The sequence below is a fragment of the Euprymna scolopes genome, chromosome 2, assembly GCF_053919585.1.
Source record: "Euprymna scolopes isolate OS-2025 chromosome 2, ASM5391958v1, whole genome shotgun sequence".
NCBI lineage: Eukaryota > Metazoa > Mollusca > Cephalopoda > Sepiida > Sepiolidae > Euprymna > Euprymna scolopes.
In genome coordinates, this window is record NC_136483.1 from 190187379 (window position 1) to 190205232 (window position 17854).

At 32.6% G+C, this 17854-nt stretch overlaps 1 protein-coding gene across 4 annotated transcripts in view; it reads left to right on the forward strand.

Annotated features, from left to right (window-relative positions):
• The window catches only part of LOC145299906 (cytochrome P450 3A13-like), a 67049-nt gene that overhangs the window by 24562 nt on the left and 24633 nt on the right, over positions 1–17854 (forward strand). For 3 of the 4 annotated variants that reach the window (XM_080144443.1, XM_080144445.1, XM_080144444.1), the window contains 9 exons: positions 637–719; positions 2112–2260; positions 5482–5609; positions 5815–5935; positions 9218–9375; positions 11534–11622; positions 11958–12095; positions 13184–13346; positions 16379–17663. In XM_080144443.1, the coding sequence (XP_080000569.1) occupies positions 637–719; positions 2112–2260; positions 5482–5609; positions 5815–5935; positions 9218–9375; positions 11534–11622; positions 11958–12095; positions 13184–13346; positions 16379–16453 (1104 nt within the window). In that variant the 3' untranslated portion in view covers positions 16454–17663. Of the gene's footprint in view, positions 1–636; positions 720–2111; positions 2261–5481; positions 5610–5814; positions 5936–9217; positions 9376–11533; positions 11623–11957; positions 12096–13183; positions 13347–16378; positions 17664–17854 lie in introns of those variants that run through there. The other variant, XR_013872162.1, reaches the window with a different exon arrangement.

A 17854-nucleotide genomic window follows, 5' to 3' on the forward strand; every position in this document is an offset into this window, starting at 1 on the left:
GCAACTGATTCTAAATTATTTAAATTTGCAACTGATTCTAAATTATTTAAATTTGCAACTGATTCTAAATTATTTAAATTTGCAACTGATTCTAAATTATTTAAATTTGCAACTGATTCTAAATTATTTAAATTTGCAACTGATTCTAAATTATTTAAATTTGCAACTGATTCTAAATTATTTAAATTTGCAACTGATTCTAAATTATTTAAATTTGCAACTGATTCTAAATTATTTAAATTTGCAACTGATTCTAAATTATTTAAATTTGCAACTGATTCTAAATTATTTAAATTTGCAACTGATTCTAAATTATTTAAATTTGCAACTGATTCTAAATTATTTAAATTTGCAACTGATTCTAAATTATTTAAATTTGCAACTGATTCTAAATTATTTAAATTTGCAACTGATTCTAAATTATTTAAATTTGCAACTGATTCTAAATTATTTAAATTTGCAACTGATTCTAAATTATTTAAATTTGCAACTGATTCTAAATTATTTAAATTTGCAACTGATTCTAAATTATTTAAATTTGCAACTGATTCTAAATTATTTAAATTTGCAACTGATTCTAAATTATTTAAATTTGCAACTGATTCTAAATTATTTAAATCCTCATTCTACTTTTAGATGGCTCCATTGATTCAAGAAACTTTCAAGCATTTAGAAAAGAATTTACAAAGGAATGTGGGGAAAGAAACAGATCTACTTCGGTAAGTCATGGTGAGATCTTCAAATAATTTTGTAGTTTATTTTTAGTTTTATTTAACGATATTGACCTCCAATGTAGAACTCCGAGAGTGCCCATTAAGTTATAAAACCGCGTCTGAAGTAATGATAACCCAATATAAAGCGAACGAGTTAATGTCTGAATAATTGGGATCTTCAAAACCTCTCTCTATCTCTCACGCTCTTTTTCTCTCTTTCTCTCTCTCTCTCTCTCTCTCTCTCTCTCTCTCGCGCGCGCTTTTTCTATCTCTCTCGTTCTTTCTCTCTCTCTCTCTCTCTCTTTCTCTCTCTCTCTCTCTCTCTCTGTATATATATATATATATATATATATATATATATATATATATATATATATATATATATATATATTCTTATCGAAGATATTCTCATACAAAACCTAGCTAAGAACGCTGCCATTTGTGTGAAATTTCATAAAAATCGGTCCAACCGTTTCGGAGTCCATAGGTAACAAACTCACACACATACAAAAGAAAAAATACTATAAAAGAAGAGAGAGCAAGTTTAAGAAACGCACACAAAGTTCCTTTCATATAATATAAGAGATATATAGTTAATTTATTTTCAGTTTCATTTAAGCCCATTTACCTGTAATGTAGAACTCCAAGAGCGTTCATGACAGCAGCCAAAGTTATAAAACCGAGTCTAAAGTAATGATCACCTTAGTATAAAGTGGACGAGTTAATTTCCGGATAAATAAGATCTACATAACCTATTTCTACATGACATGATATTCAACCATTCACAAAGTCTGTGGTTGCTCCCCACGAGTGCTCTTGTTATACGTCTATAACGAAGTCCACACGTTTATACACGTTGTAGCAGAGTACGTCCCAAGAAACATAGGAAAAGTAATAATTCGACTCCTGTTTTTGTAACATTTATTAATTTTCCCGACTTCTCGTTTCGACAACTTAACTTCATCAAATTAATGAATGTCCGCAGAGAAAACTTGATAGTCTTGTTATAAAATGATCCTGTTTCGATCCTTAGTCGGACAGAATTTTTATATTTTCTGATTACGTTTGTCTAAAGTTAGAAACTTTTACTGACGAACCGTTTGTATATCATATACGAAATTATGACAGTGAGAAGAACAATGCGTTTAGAAAGAGTTTGGTGTCATTATGACATCACTATTCTTAAATAACTCTTCCATAAAACATATACTACGTTTTCCAAGCGGTCGAAAATAGAAAATAAATTGTATTTTAATATATTTCATGCCTTTCTTTTTTTCATTTCTATCGTTTATTTCCGACCTTTTACACCCAGCTTCTATGAAACTTCAATCAACAAATATGAAATATTTTATTTTCATCCTTTTTTACTCTTATACTTTATTCTTTAATTTACAGTATATTTTCCGCTTCGGCATTGGATGTGATTGCAACAACCGGTTTTGGAATCCAAGTTGATTCACATGAAAATCCTGATAACCCTCTTGTCAAAAATGTTGGAATGTTCTTCGCTGAAGATATTTTTAAATCTCTACAGCTTGTAGCTAGTAAGTAATTTACTGCTACTGTAGCATGCAAGGTAGCCATTTTAAAAATTCATTTGAATGTTCCGTTAAAGGGAGATAATCCTGAATTTTTTTCATTGCAAAGTTTCCTTTTTTAAATGCAACGCAGGTATCTAAACTTTATTCAACTAAACATTACGGAATGGCAACACAGAAATGCATAGATGTATTCAATTTTATTGGACTTATGCACGTTAATCGATCATAATAGAAGTTGGAAAATATTTGCAATGCGTAAGTGACCTAAATATGAGTTTTATTTAATTTAGTTTTCTGAAAATAAGGGGAGGTGGAAGCACTCGTAAAAAATTAGATTCTTAAATCTTAAAAGAAATCTATATAATTATTTTTTTTTATTTTTTTTATTTTTTTTACATTTTCACCCCAAACAAGGCAAATTGCCACTTTGGTGTAGGAGGCTACTATCAGGGGCAACAACTACTGGGGTACTATGTAGGGATTTGGGCAGCAAGGTGTCGGTTCACGTTACACTTGAACTTCTGCACGTCAGTACTGTTGGGGAAGCAGGGACCTGGAATGGAATTCCAGAGTCTAGCGGTTCTGGGGAAGAAACTATTGGAGTAAAAAGATCTTTTACATCTAGGGATCTCTACAGTGTGGGGGTGGGATTTAGCAGCCTGTCGGGTTTGTCGAGGGTGCACACGTCGTGGGGGCACAAGTGATTGCAGTTCGTCAGAGCATTCACCATTAAAATACTTGTAGAAAAGGCAGAGGGATGCAACATTTCGTCGATGGGACAGCGGCTGAAGCTTAGATGCCAGTTCAGGGCCTATCAGGTTTGCGACTCTCTTTTGAACCTTGTCAAGGAGCGAGAGACTAGTAGCAGATGCACCAGCCCAGATGTGGCAGCAATACTCCATACATGGGCGAATGGTGGCCTTATAGAGGTACAGGATACTTTCGGGTGTTAGTAGTTTTCTAGCACGGTAGAGAGAGCCCACCTTTCTTGCAGCGGCCCTGGCAATGTCTTCAATGTAATTGTTCCAACTCATATTTCCCGTGAACATTAGGCCAAGGAGTTTGAAAGATGGACTCTCAGATAAAGAGTCGTTGGCCATTGCTATGGGTGGTAGAGAGGGTTTCTTGTAATTATTGAATGAAACTAGTTTAGTCTTGGCAGCATTGAACGCGATCAACCACTTTTGTCCCCATTCCACTACAGATTGGAGGTCTTCCTCTAGTGTTTCTGCCATTTCTTTAGAAATGTGTTCATTCGTCTTCCTGTCGTGCCTGCCATAGAGTGTAGTATCATCAAATCACCTTGTAGTGGATATTGTAACCCAACATCCGGTTTACGACTTCCGGTTGCGCATGCGTACACAAACATAAACCCATAACAGCGTAAATAATCAAATCGACAATAAAACATATTGTCTTACGGTGTACGTTTTCAGTATTCCAATTGTTTTTTTTTTTTCGCGTTCAAATTATCTAAATAAACCATTTTCAAAAATAAACAATGATAAACAGAACGACTCATAGAAATCTATCTATATTTTTTTCATTTTAATATACTTTCATAGAAATGTTTCTGTTATGTAAAAAAACTATTTCCCTTACGTCACAAGTGTTACGCTCATACATGAATTCCATAGCTAATATGACATACTGGCCCAACGGGTCACGGGTAGTCTAGTATTATGTAATGTTTCTTTTTGTTTCTTTTTGTTTCTCAGTCTCTGCGTTCAGCATTTTCTCGGAAACTACTGGGCTTATCTGGCTGAAAATTTGTATAGACATTTATTATAGGGTTTAACGATTAAATATTATCGATTCTGCTCGATGCATAGTTTGGGATTAATAGGAGTTAATCACCACGACACCAAATTTACTTACGAGGTTTTCTCGGAAACTAATAACTAATATTTTTTATTGAGCTTTGTTATAAGGTACAACGAATTTAATATCACGGCATCCGTTTGATTCCCAGTTAAGGATTAATAAGTATTAATAGGGAATAAACATGGAATTATAAGGATTAATATTTAATGTAAAAATAAGCGAAAATTTATTTATATTCAATCATGAATTTGTCATAAAGCAATCATTCTAAGTCAACGAACTATATATTTGTCCAAATTTGAGGACTAAAAATCTATTTTATAAATGTTCCTCAAATTTTGGTAAAGAAATGGGCATAATATTGGCACAGACTTTCATTTGAAAGTCCAAATATTTCAGTGTTTCTTGAAACTCCCCACTTAAGCAAGATTCTTTGGATATCAATACCTTAAGATCCCTTATACCTTACATGTTTTACATTTTTCTAATAATGTCTTGTAATTGATTTTATTAGAATATAAATTCTATACATAAGGTTTGGTGTCATTATATCTTTATATTGACCTTAGTAGTGGACATAAATGTGGTACAACCGTGTACATAGAATTTAATTATTCTGTTTTTTTTTCTAGAAACAGATTGGTCTATAAATCAAGTTTATAAAAGATTATGTGCAGTTTGTACAGTTAAATAATTTAAAGATGGTTGACATGCCATAAAAACAACAACCAAAAAATACCTCGTTTACATTAACTAATTATAACAATTATTAATTGGTCAGCATAGATCATGCTTCAACTCTTAGACAAATGGATATGGCTATGATTTTTTTAATACTAACAAACCATTCCTTTGTGTAGATAGGGATCAGACTGAAAAGATAGATGGTTTAAGAGAAGGATAACTCAAACATATTGCGGTCATATTTCAGAGAAAAGGCTTCGAGTCAACTTTCAGGGAACATTCAGAGCTGAAGTCCCGAATGCTATATAAGGTTGTATACAACAATGTTCTGGCGACTCTTGTGTTGAAATGAAATCATGCTTATTGGCGTGAGATTTTGTCATGGACAATTCCAATAACGAGTAAGATGTTATATTTCAAACTTAGGTCATTCACTTTGAAGATACATTCATAGTCGTCTGGTGTTTTTCTTACCATGCATGGGATGGTCCGCTGCATGGAAAACAACTTGCCATTTATACATATTTACGCAGTCTCTTTTATTTTTTTTTTTTTTTTTTGCCCTGAAGATAACCACTTCCAAACGTAAGGAATGCCAATACCTAACATTCATGATCATCACGCTTTCACAGTCTCACCCAGATTGCAATTGTTCTGCTAATAACTGAGAAGTTTGCGAACTTTAATACTTTTAATTTATTTTTCTTCAATTGCAGCTGTCTTTCCGTTTACCGCCAAAATTCTCTATCGATTTAATAGAGGACTGATGTTTTACAGCTTACCGTTTTTTGTTACGTTTTGCAAACAGCTTTTGCAAGAAAGAAAGCAAGAAAAGAATACGGATGTAAGTATTAATATTCTCTTAACGTAGAATACACTAAAATTCTGGCGACAGATGACGCGAATCATCGGTCTTAGTATAATTGTTACACTGAAACAAATCTCGATAGCAAAATCCATTTTATCGGGAGAAAAGTAAAAGAAAATAAACAACGGCATTGAATATTTCGTCATTGTTTTCCTCATCGTTTTGTTCTTTCAATTTTCAGGGCCGAAAAGATTTGTTGCAATTGATGTTAGATTCCCAACTCGACGGCAATGACGTGTTGAACAAGGAAACGGAAGAACAACTCAAACTGGAAAATATAACAGACTGGAGAACAAAAAGAGGTAACAGAAATTTAGTCTTTTCTCATTTTCGAATTGAGATCATTTGGAACTAAAATATATCTGTAGTTTTATCTACAATTTCACGTGGAATCATCAGTGTATGTATATATATATATATATATATATATATATATATATATATATATATATATATATATTAGTGTTGGGATCGGATTAATCAGAACCGTGAATCGGAAAAATCAGAACTTTTGGGGATATCGAAATCGGTATCGGAATCGGAAAAATTGTGCTTATTTTCCGATGCCAAAACGATTCTTTTAATAGACTTTTTTATTTGATTATGTTTAAAACAAAATCTTCCACGACTGGTACTAATGATAAAATTATATATATATATATATATATATATATATATATATATATATATATATATATATATAATGATTTTAAACAACCAGTAAAGCTAAAATCTATAGACTATACCCCCCTTCAAAAGTGTATTTTTACGTTTGAGAAAATATCTGCACATTTAACATATGTTTTTACGGTATTCGGGAAAAATAAAAATTCTATAGTTAAATATTTAGAAATTTGTAAAGAATCGGAATCGGTAATTTCATCGGAATCGAGAATTAAGTACTGAAATCGGGAAAAATATTCGAATCGTCCCATCACTAATGTGTGTGTGTGTTTGTGTTTGTGTGTGTGTGTGTGTGTGTGTGTGTGTGTGTGTGTGTGTGTGTGTGTGTGTGTGAGAGAGAGAGAGAGAGAGAGCTTTTCCTATTTGGAGTTTGTGAATGTAGATGTCACTGGCCACTAATTTGTATGGTAATTATGGCTTGCTAATCATAACTTAACGTTATGGTTATACGAACACACTTAGATATACACTTGTCAAAGCGATATATAAGTATTTTTAATAATTTTGTGACTATATGAGTTGTTTGTTTTACAGGAAGAAGGCATTTTTCACCTGATGTGTTAATGAAAATGACGGCCCAGACCATTCTTAATACGTCAGTCGATCTTCCGTCATATTTCAAGTAATTTTTATATACTTTGTAAAGAGCACAGTAGAGATCCCTAGATGTCAGGGAGCCTTCTACTCTAGTAGTTTCTTCCCCAGAACCGTTAGACTTTGGAATTCCCTTCCGGGTCCCTGCTTCCCCAACTGTACTGACATGCAGAAGTTCAAGTGTAACGTGAACCGACATCTTGCTGCCCAACTCCCTACATAGTACCCCTGTAGCTTATGTCCCTGATAGTAACCCCCTACATCAAAGTGGCAATGTGCCTTGTTTGGAATGAAAATGTAATTAAAAAAAATAGTTTGTAAAAAGTTATTTGAGACTGGTATCAAATTTGCATGGTAATTATCTCTCTCTCTCTCTCTCTCTCTCTCTCTCTCTCTCTCTCTCTCTTTAACTATCCATCTATTACATACCTTTCTCTCTCTGTTGTTGAATATTGAACCAAGGCGACACCGATAAAATGGGAGGTGTTTACACTTTAAATTAGCTAGATTTAAATCTACATTTTTCTACATAGATTTGTTAAATCTACATTTTTGTGTCCTATAAAAATGACCTGAATTGTAACTACCACCGAAAACAAAGAAGGGCTTACATTCTAGGTCAGGTAATTAGAATTGGGTCATACAAAATAAAGAAGAGCAATTAAAAATTTAAAATATTCACAATTTAGGAATGTAAGTTGGTGTCTCCATAAGACACAGATAACATTAGTAAAACGAGAGGTAAAGAGAGGAGAGCCGGCAGTCGTCCAGAGTGAGTGACAAATTCCGCCGTCGCCTGAAACACACACACACACACACACACTTTTACCGCTAAGCGCAGTTGTTCTGTTCCCCCCTCCCCTCTTTCTCTCTATCTCTCTCTTTCTCTCTCTCTTTATCTCTCTCTCTCTCTCTCTCTTGTCAATAGTTAACAGTGAATTGTAAATAAACTTTATGTTGATATAATTCGTTTGTGTTGATTGTGAGAACAATGACAAAAGACTTGTCAGGTTCATATAATTTCGCAAGAACTTGAAACGTGTAAACGAGAAAATTATGCATTCAATAAAGCAAAGCTATGACTCCTATTTCTCACTCTATTACTCTTCTCTCGCTTTAAGAAATCATTCTATATTTCGACTTCTCCCGGCTAATTTTCTTCCTGGTGACAACCTCCCCCAAAAGAATACATATTTACCAAAAGGTATATGTAAATTTTTCCCGATTAAATCCTAATATAGTAGCTCTGTGTTGTTCTTCACTTTTAGCTAGACACGCATACAGTGGAATAAATCATATAACTGATAAGGCAGGATGATTTATGCCAACATTAAAATAAGGAAGACTTGAAGATGAAACTATATTAACCACTCTGGAAAAAAAAAAGAAGGAAAATACAGAATATAGAGAAACTGCGGAAAGTAAACATCAGTAAATCTACCTTTTGTTATATGAAAACCCAGAACAAAAACTGAGAAAGAAAGTGAAAAAAAACTGTGAATAAAATATCCCTTTCAAACCGCAACTAAGAGTTAAAGTGAAATAAATTAACTGATTTACGTGCACATTTCTATTTTCTATGCTCATATTGCATTAAAGATTATATTCAACAATTAGATTTGTGTTTAACTTCGCATTGTATCAAGCTATGTCATCGACTTTTGAAATTGCTTGAATCCTAATGTTTAATTGCATACGACTGGTTGGTTGTTTTTGTTTTACGGCATATCAACCCTTTTCGGGTTATTTAATGCCGAATCAAAAGATTTTTTTAATAGAATATATTTGTTGTCTTCACGTCGGTTTCTATTTAACCCATGGTTGGGACCCTAACAGGTACTACCACTCCGGGTCAGAGTGGACCTGGGAGCAATGGTAATTAAAGGGTGGCTTGGGCCTCACCACTGGATATAGTTTAAGGTCATATCCAGGACCTAATTGTATACGGATTTTATTGCTTGGTATAGAGAAACTGCGGAAAGTAAACATCAGTAAATCTACCTTTTATTATATGAAAACCCAGAACAAAAACTGATATATATGGACTGTGCGCTCTACGTTCTTAGTTCAATTAGCATCGAGGCTATACTCTCCCTCCAACTAATCAACAATGTGAATCATCTAATATTAATATCCACTACTGAAACTGATTCTATAATTGTTCGCTTACTCGTTAGCTGCCGATTCCTGCAATTATGCGCTATTTGTGGATATTGTTTTTTCAAACGTATTAAATCCCTAATAATTATACTGAGTATTATTTTCAATATCTCTTCATATTTCTGTTCTTATTTCCTTTTTGCCAGGTCTTACCGATGAAGAAATCATTGCTCAATGTATCATTTTATTAGCATCAGCTTTTGATACCGCATCAACTTTACTTTCTTTTTTTGCTCACACTCTTGCACTGTACCCGGATGTACAGGAGAAACTCTACGAAGAAATACAAGAGAGGCTTGGAGAGGTAAAATTACTTCTACTCTTCAGACCTTTTTGCAATAGTTTATTCTGTATTCAGTAAATTTACGTGACAAAATTAAAGTGTACCAGGTCGTTTAAAAAACGATGTTAATCTGTGATTCAGTAGTCACCTATCAGTTCGCTGTATCGTAACTTCATAGGAAATTGATGTATAAATAAGATAGATGCGAAACAAAACCAAATGCGATCAGTTCTAGTGAGCTTCGTCCTGTAACAATTAATTTAGCCGTTAATGTAATTAGCAAGTGGGCGTGAGCTTGTGTCACAAGAGAATGAGAAGAAATACACCACGTGGTCGAGGGAAGAACCGAAGTACGGGTCGGGCAAGATAGACGTGTGAAAACGAAGGCAAGAAACGCTAGCTCCACCGGCACGAGATCGTGAGGAGACTTTTAAAAGGCACGTGTGTGTGCAAAAAGACTTTGGAAATATAATGAAATGCGTTGTTTTGGAAGAACCACGAATAAAACCATTTCATTTAAAATGCCGATTAAAATGCCGAGTCGGATTTTTGTTTCTTTCTTTATTTATTTATTTTTGTTGGTATATCCCATCAACATTACAGTCTCTTACTGTTTCAACTCAAAAAACTATAACTCTTCCTAACAATAAGTTTGTTCTTAAAATTGCGGCTTGTTCAACAATTCTTTCCACCTAACAAGAATACCAATCAGAAAACAAATAAAAAGAAAACACTTAAATCGTATCACATCGTTTGTAAAGCAAATATTTTATATCCTAGTTTATTCCTGGGCAACTGTTCGCCGTTTTGTGTGTTGGTTTTATGAATAAATTTTGTGAATAAGTTCCTCAAGAAAGATAAACTCAATAATAGTTGCATTTAGATGCATAGACATGTCATGATTAACCGTTCAAAGCTTATTCAAAACATAAGATATGCAATGAAAGAATAAGAAGCATTACCAAAGTCACAATACACAGATTAACCGCTATACAATAAGAGAGATATATGTGTTGTTTGTATTGCATATAGATTGGACATAGATTTGACGAAAGGTAAGTAATTGTAAATTTGCATTGTTTTGGAATGCAATATAAATATTTTAAAGACTATGGGAAAATGTCGAGCCGGTCGAATCACATGTCATAAAATTTTGGGCTGCATTTACTTCCTTAATTTGATATTTTAAATCATGTTGATTCCAGATAACCATATTTATTCCAATCCCAAACAAAAGAGAAAATCAATAATAGTTGCATTTATATACACAGATTAACCGATTATCGAGCATATAATGTCATACAAAACAGAAGGTGACATTTAATATGCGAAGGGAGTAGAACAAACAATATGAAAAAGAGAACACACTACTGCCTCTATAGAATATGAGAAGCCCTAGTCATTCTCATAAACAAACCAACCCTCAATCAGGCTCAATATGGAGGAGGAGAGGGTACGCTTAAGCGCTTTTATACGATTTTAATTGATTTTTTAATAATTTCACTAAAGGAAATATTATACTTCATCACGCGCGTGAAGATGACTCATGGGAGTTGAAAACGATCGCGGTAATGACGAATTTTTTTTTACACTAACAAAACGTTCGAACATTGTCCCGTCAAATAAAAAAAAAGGATCGTAAGAGATACAAACAAGAATTACTCCTGCTGTTCAACGAAACATGCGTAAGAGAATAAGAGATATGTGTTGTCTGTATTGTACATAATTAAATGTCACTTTGCATTGGGCTGTTCTGGAATGCAACATAAATATTTATAAAAGAATTATTCAGTAAGTCGGATTACGTGTGATAGTGTTTTGGATCACATTTACTTCCAAACCATACATTGTCTCTAATATTATATTTGGAATAATGTTGTTCCCAGAAACCGTGTTTATTGCACTTCCAAGCATTATCCTTTTTTCCGCCATTATTTTGTCTATTTAATTTTGTTCCGTTGTGCACGTTCAATCAATATCTCAGAATAAATCAATCTTAATAAATTATACTGACTACAATTGGTTCGAACTGCATGTTGTGCATATTGATGCCTTCTGTGAAGTCAAAACCGGAGTTCAAGAATGGATAACCACTTTCGTTTTTGTTTTTATTACCATTTTAATTTGACATATCATTGTCCTTACCTTATGCTATTTTTTGATGATTTTATTTTTATAGGAACTTCCAAATTATGATAATGTTAAAAAGCTGACCTATCTTGATATGTGCATGAACGAGACATTGAGGTTGTATCCACCTAGTCTTATGTGAGTTGGTTCCATGGAAATATTTTTTCTATACTTTTTATTAATATTAATATCGTAAATTGAAATATAACTAGATAAAGAAATCAAACGTACCAAAGTTGGAAACTCTTTCTACATCAGTGAAACGAAGTATTTCATTGACTGGCTAATCATTGCTTCAAGGAACCCTTAATACATAATTGCACAAAATAGCATTACATGATGTATCTGCCTTCTTTCATACATTTTCTCTTCGCTTATCTTCCCAACGTCGAGTAAACAAGAACTATGAAATCAATATCATTGTACAAACAACAAATCACTTCAAATGTTTCTCTCTTCTACTTCTTTGTCAGGTTACTCAGAGAAACCAGGGAAGACTGCACAATAAAAGGGTTAAAGATTCCAAAAGACAGTGGAGTTATAATCTCAACAATGAATTTACATCGTAATCCAAACTACTGGCCTGAGCCCGATAAGTTTGATCCCGAACGGTAAGCGCATATTAATATCTTCATCGTGGTTTTTTTATGAATAAAGTGTCTCAACATTTACACAATTTTCAATCATCAAAACTTCAGCTATGGTTAACCTATGAAGAGTTGATATGTCGAATTATACGACAAACAAATACAACCAAAAACGAAAAATATAAACTATCTTAAGTGTGATACTATCAGTGCTCCCAAGTATTGGGAAGTGATGGAGAAATAGAAAAAGAAATATGACAAAAGACTAGAGGAAATAAGTTCATCATAAAAACAAAGTTATAGGAAATGGGGTTGATGGAAAGACAATGGATTGGGAGTTGTTCACTAATGTACACAAAGGAGAGCTATGGTGGTAATCAAGATGTAACAGATGATTGGGACAAATATCATTAAAATATTTTAGATTTAGGTTTTAGGCGTGAATGTGAATTTTACAATAGTCTACAATAGTTAAGAACGGTTAGGCACAGTCTTAAGTTGGCTACGATTAACGACAGTCCAGTTGAGGACAGTTTAAAACAGGTTGTGACTTTAAAAAATCAAGATAGCTTAAGAATATTGAGATAAATTAATCAACCGACTGAAGAACATTGTCTCGAAAGAAAACTAAGATATCCATGCTATCGTTTAGAGGGTCGATATTGTCACACACACAAATACACACAAACATACACACACACAAATATACACACACAAATACACACACATACAACTGATATTTACGAAATTTGTCGAAATTTACGTTTTGTTGAATTTTATTTTTTTTACTTGTCAATCCTCTTGTGCCCCATCGACAGCCACAAATATGAGAAACGACATCACCTCCAGAAGTAAGAGCAGTAGAGGAGACTACCACGGTAACAGCGCTGGATGGCGATTGTCAAGCGAACGGGATAGCACATGTGCCATTACAATTATATGGTAACAAAAGCAAACGTAATTTAGTTTAAACTGTATAATAAATATAATGCGATCTCAGTTTAGATTACAAAACGGCCCTTTTTAAAAACTTCATTGATTGTTGGTTCAATATTTTGTAGTTTTACTTGTTTAAACAATTTTTCAATTGTTTTCCATTTTCTCAATTGCAGCTTTAACGAAGAAAATAAGGCCAACATAAAACCATTTACGTACCTTCCTTTTGGTGATGGGCCACGAATTTGTCCTGGAAAGCGACTGGGTATACTTGAATTCAAAATGGTGGTTTCACAAATACTAAAAAAATTTCGATTTGTACCTTCTGAAAATACGAAAGTAAGTACACTTGATTGGCATTTTAAGTATAGAATATTGTAAACAATAATTGAAGAATTTGGCCTTTTACGGTTTCAGTTGAAACCCCGTCATATTTTTAAACTTAATATTTTTTTGTATTGCAATTTCACCCCAAACAAGGCACATTGCCACTTTGATATAGGAGGCTTCTATCAGGGACCTAAGTTGCAGGGGTACTATGTAGGGAGTGTAGCAGCAAGATGTTTCTCCACATTACACTTGAACTTCTGCATGTCAGTACAGTTTGGGGAAGCAAGAAACCGGAAGAGAATTCCAAAGTCTAACAGTCTGGAGATGAAACTATTAGAGTAGAAGGCTTTCTTACATCTAGGAATCCCTACTGTGTAGGGGTGGGACTTTGCTGATTGTCGGGTTTGTCAGGGGGTATTTTCGTCGAGGGGGCACAAGATAAAAACAGATAGAGGAATGCAACATTTCGTCGATGGGACATGGGCTGAAGCTTAGATAACAGTTCGGGACTTATCAGGTTGGCGACTCTCTTTTGGACCCTGTCCAGAAGCGAGATTAGTAGCAGCGCACCAGCCCAAATGTGACAGCAGTACTCCATACATGAGCAAATGGTGGGTTTGCAGAAGTACAGGATATTTTCAGGCGTCAGTAAATTCCTAGCACGGTAGACAGAGCCCACCCTTTTCGCAGCAGCCTTGGCAATGATCTTGATGTATCTATTCCAACTCATGTTTCCTATGAACGTTAAGCCAAGCTCGTTAGATTATGGCAAAAATACCTTATAATTGTTCTATTATTTTTATTTCGAATATAGACGATGCTTTCTAAAACAAAAACTATATTAACTTTTCGTATTAACTATGTTCTTGGTGAGAGAAACATTTATTTAATTCCATATTCGCTTCAACATCAGAGTAGAAAAAACAATGAAAAAATGTATTTTACTTTACTTTATTTGAAAGTATAATGACAAAGTATGTATTGGAAAATAAAATTGTAAATATCACTAAAAACACTCAATTGCATTTTATGTCTTTCTAACGTTTTATTATTATAAATAATTAAAAATGTTTTATATATATATATATATATATATATATATATATATATATATATATATATATATATATATATATATTTATATATATATATATATATATATATATATATATATATATATATATATATATATATCTGACGTAATGAACATTTAAATTAAAATGTTTAAAATTCAACGCTATTTCACATGATTAATGGTAGCCGAATGGATACGGCCTCCGCTAATCGAGCCAGAGATGTCTCGTGTCGCGGGGTTCGAATCGTTCGACTGGTAGTAATCGTGACACCCTGCACTGAAGAATCCCGAAAGGATGAAACACTAGTGTCTTTAGGTATTTAATTATTATAGTAAAAAAAATAAAATAAATAAAATAATAATTATATATATATGTATACTTATCTTTAAAAGTGTGAATGTGTGTGAGGACAATTCTCAACCTACATACTCAACGAATTTGAAATCTACGAACTTGAAATTTGGTATATAGGGTATTCAGACGAAAAAAACTTTGTAATCAGTTTTCATTCGGATAAGAGGCTGCTAAGAGGTAAAAACTGAAACTGATACGTGGGAGTCATCAGATTTGTATCTGTTTGTCAACTGTTTTACAAATGCACATGCATGAATCGTTCACATGACAGATTCATTATGTTCAGAATAAATAGATTTGAAAGCCCTTTTTAAATTTCGTGTCAAGCTGGCCTAATAGTTATCGTACTTGACTCACTGTCTTTAGATTTTGGTTTCGATCTCAGCTAGATTAATTTTTTTTACTTATAAAAAGTGAATTGTTTAGAAAAAACGTAATACTTGCATGCACATGTTTCAGATTCTATATGAATTAAAATATAATAATGAGCAGTTTAGGACCGGGCCAACGCCAGGCGGCATGCTAGTATATATATATATATATATATATATATATATATATATATATATATATATATATATATATATATATATATATATACTAGCAAAAGTACCCGGCGTTGACTGGATTCAAAATCAGCCTACAGAAAATGGACTCTGATTTTTGAAAGTATGATAGGTTATGAAAAGGAAGGGTTGTAAAGAGATAGCTTTGAATTCGGGGGTATCAAAACCAAAGCAAAATATGATGAAAGTAAAAGTAAATTAGATAAACCCCATAATTTATTATACCATACCTGTTCACGCTGAAACATTTATCACAATATTCTGTTGATCTATATTAAAAAAAAAAAAACTTGTTAAACTTTGTGACATATTTCCATTCTGTGGAGGTCAGGTGCGAACGAACATCCCATAATTTTATTATACCATATTTCTTTAAGCTGAAACATAATGATTAAACTATAATTACGCAGATAGATACGAAAAGTATTTATTAAAGTTTGTGGCTATTTTCATTCTATGGGGGCCAGGCGCGAACGCAGACCCCACAATTTTATTATACAATCCCTATTTAAGTTAAAACATACTTATCAAAGTTATCAAAGTATTCTTATGTACATCTATATCAAAAACAATTGTAAACGTTTTTTTTTTTTTAATTTTTACATTTTTAATTTCCATACTTTGTGGACCAAGCTCGAACGCAAACTCCACAATTTTAACGAACCAGTATTCTGCCAGATCAAACATACCCATTCCTGTGTCTCGATACATCTTCTATCATTATATGTAATCAGTTTTTTATAATACTCAACCATATAGGAGCCTATTCGTGACCAGACACACACACGCACGCACACACAAACACAGAGAAATTCAGCTTTATATCATATTATACATATTATATATATATATATATATATATATATATATAAACTAGACTGTTTCAACTTTTAAGGTTGTTTACATTTTATTAGAATCTATTTCGATTAATGATTGAAATAACGGCAATAAAAATACTAACTCATATATTTTTTGTTTTTTTTTGTTTTTTAAGGGTTTTTTTAATTGTTGTGTAATTTTCTTTGTGCTTATTTTATATTTTCAGAAAATTGAATTTGCCATCTCACTTCTTCTTAAAGCAAAAGGTGGAGTCTGGCTGAAAGTTGAGCGACGTGAATAAAAAATATTTTTAATACTGTTACTATCTATCTGTCGCTTAGAATTTTTAAAAAAGTAATAAAATAATATTCACTGTACGTTTAGTCCTTTGCTTATAACGCTTAGGGAAGTAATTCAGTATATATTTAAGCAAACAATAGCAGTATCTGACCTAAGCATTAGCACTATTTGTAAACAAAACAATTGATTTATTCAGACTTTTAATTCTAAAAGTTGAAGGAAAGCTAACATATACTTCACTAGACGTTTAAGAGGTTTAATATATATGTAGTATAGCGTGGTTTGCTTTAAGAATTGTTAAGTAATTTTTGAAGGCTTACAATGCAGAAATGTATAATCGTTATGAGCAGATAAATAAATAAATAATTCAATAATTTTTTTATATTATTTTTTATATTTATTTATTTATCTACCTGAATTTTTTCAACTGTGGATTGTGTGTGCGTGCTTTCTTTTTCGTGATGAGAAAGAAATATCTAGTAGCCAATGTTGTTAACATTTATATGTGATTTGTGTTATTTTAGAGATATTTTCTTGATGCAATGCGTTACAGTCAGTATATTCTCCATGTTAAATACGTTCAGACAAGTTTTGTAATTCATCTCTGTGAATGAGTAAAAATATAAGTCTTAGCCGTTGTTTAGTACTGAATATCAAAGCCCTTATTCTGGTAATACAACCAGGACGCAAGGTTGAATTTAATTTGATTGAAAAAAGCGCCTATCATTAATGTCCGAACTCTTGGGTAGTATGTTATATATAGTAAGAGGTTGCAAATATATATAAATGTATATGAAATTAACGATAAAACTTTTATATCTCTTGATAAATTAATACGGTGACGTGAGTGGAGTGGGAGAACTTAATGGATAGAGAGTAGATCTGCTTGCTGTTTTCTTTATGGAAATACGTATTTGGGATTTTTTGAAGAAATATACTTTTTAAACGAGAATGAAGTGTACGCATAATTTTTTGAAACAGGCCATAAGTAGTGAATGGGAAAGATTTGTTCAGTTATTCGCTTATTGAAAACTGTGTAGTCAACAACAAAGTCGACTAACCTTATTGACAATGTATATGTGTGATTTAGAAATTTCTCCAGAAATCATTAATGTTTACCTATAATACGAAAATTAATGTCAAATACATTTTAAAAAAGAGCAAGTTTTCTGTATTTTTTACACAAAATAAATAAAAGTTGTAAAAGTAAATGAATACACGTGTTTTTTTTGGGGGGGGAGGGGTTGTTATTTTGTTTTTTTAGTTTTTTTGTAAAGTTTGTTTCAATTTTTGTAGCAAAAGTATTCACATCCAATCTATTTACGGTGATTTTGAGAGAAATACTTTGGAAAACGTTTAGGGAATTCTTGAATTATCTCCCCTTTCTCAAATTGTATTGTCT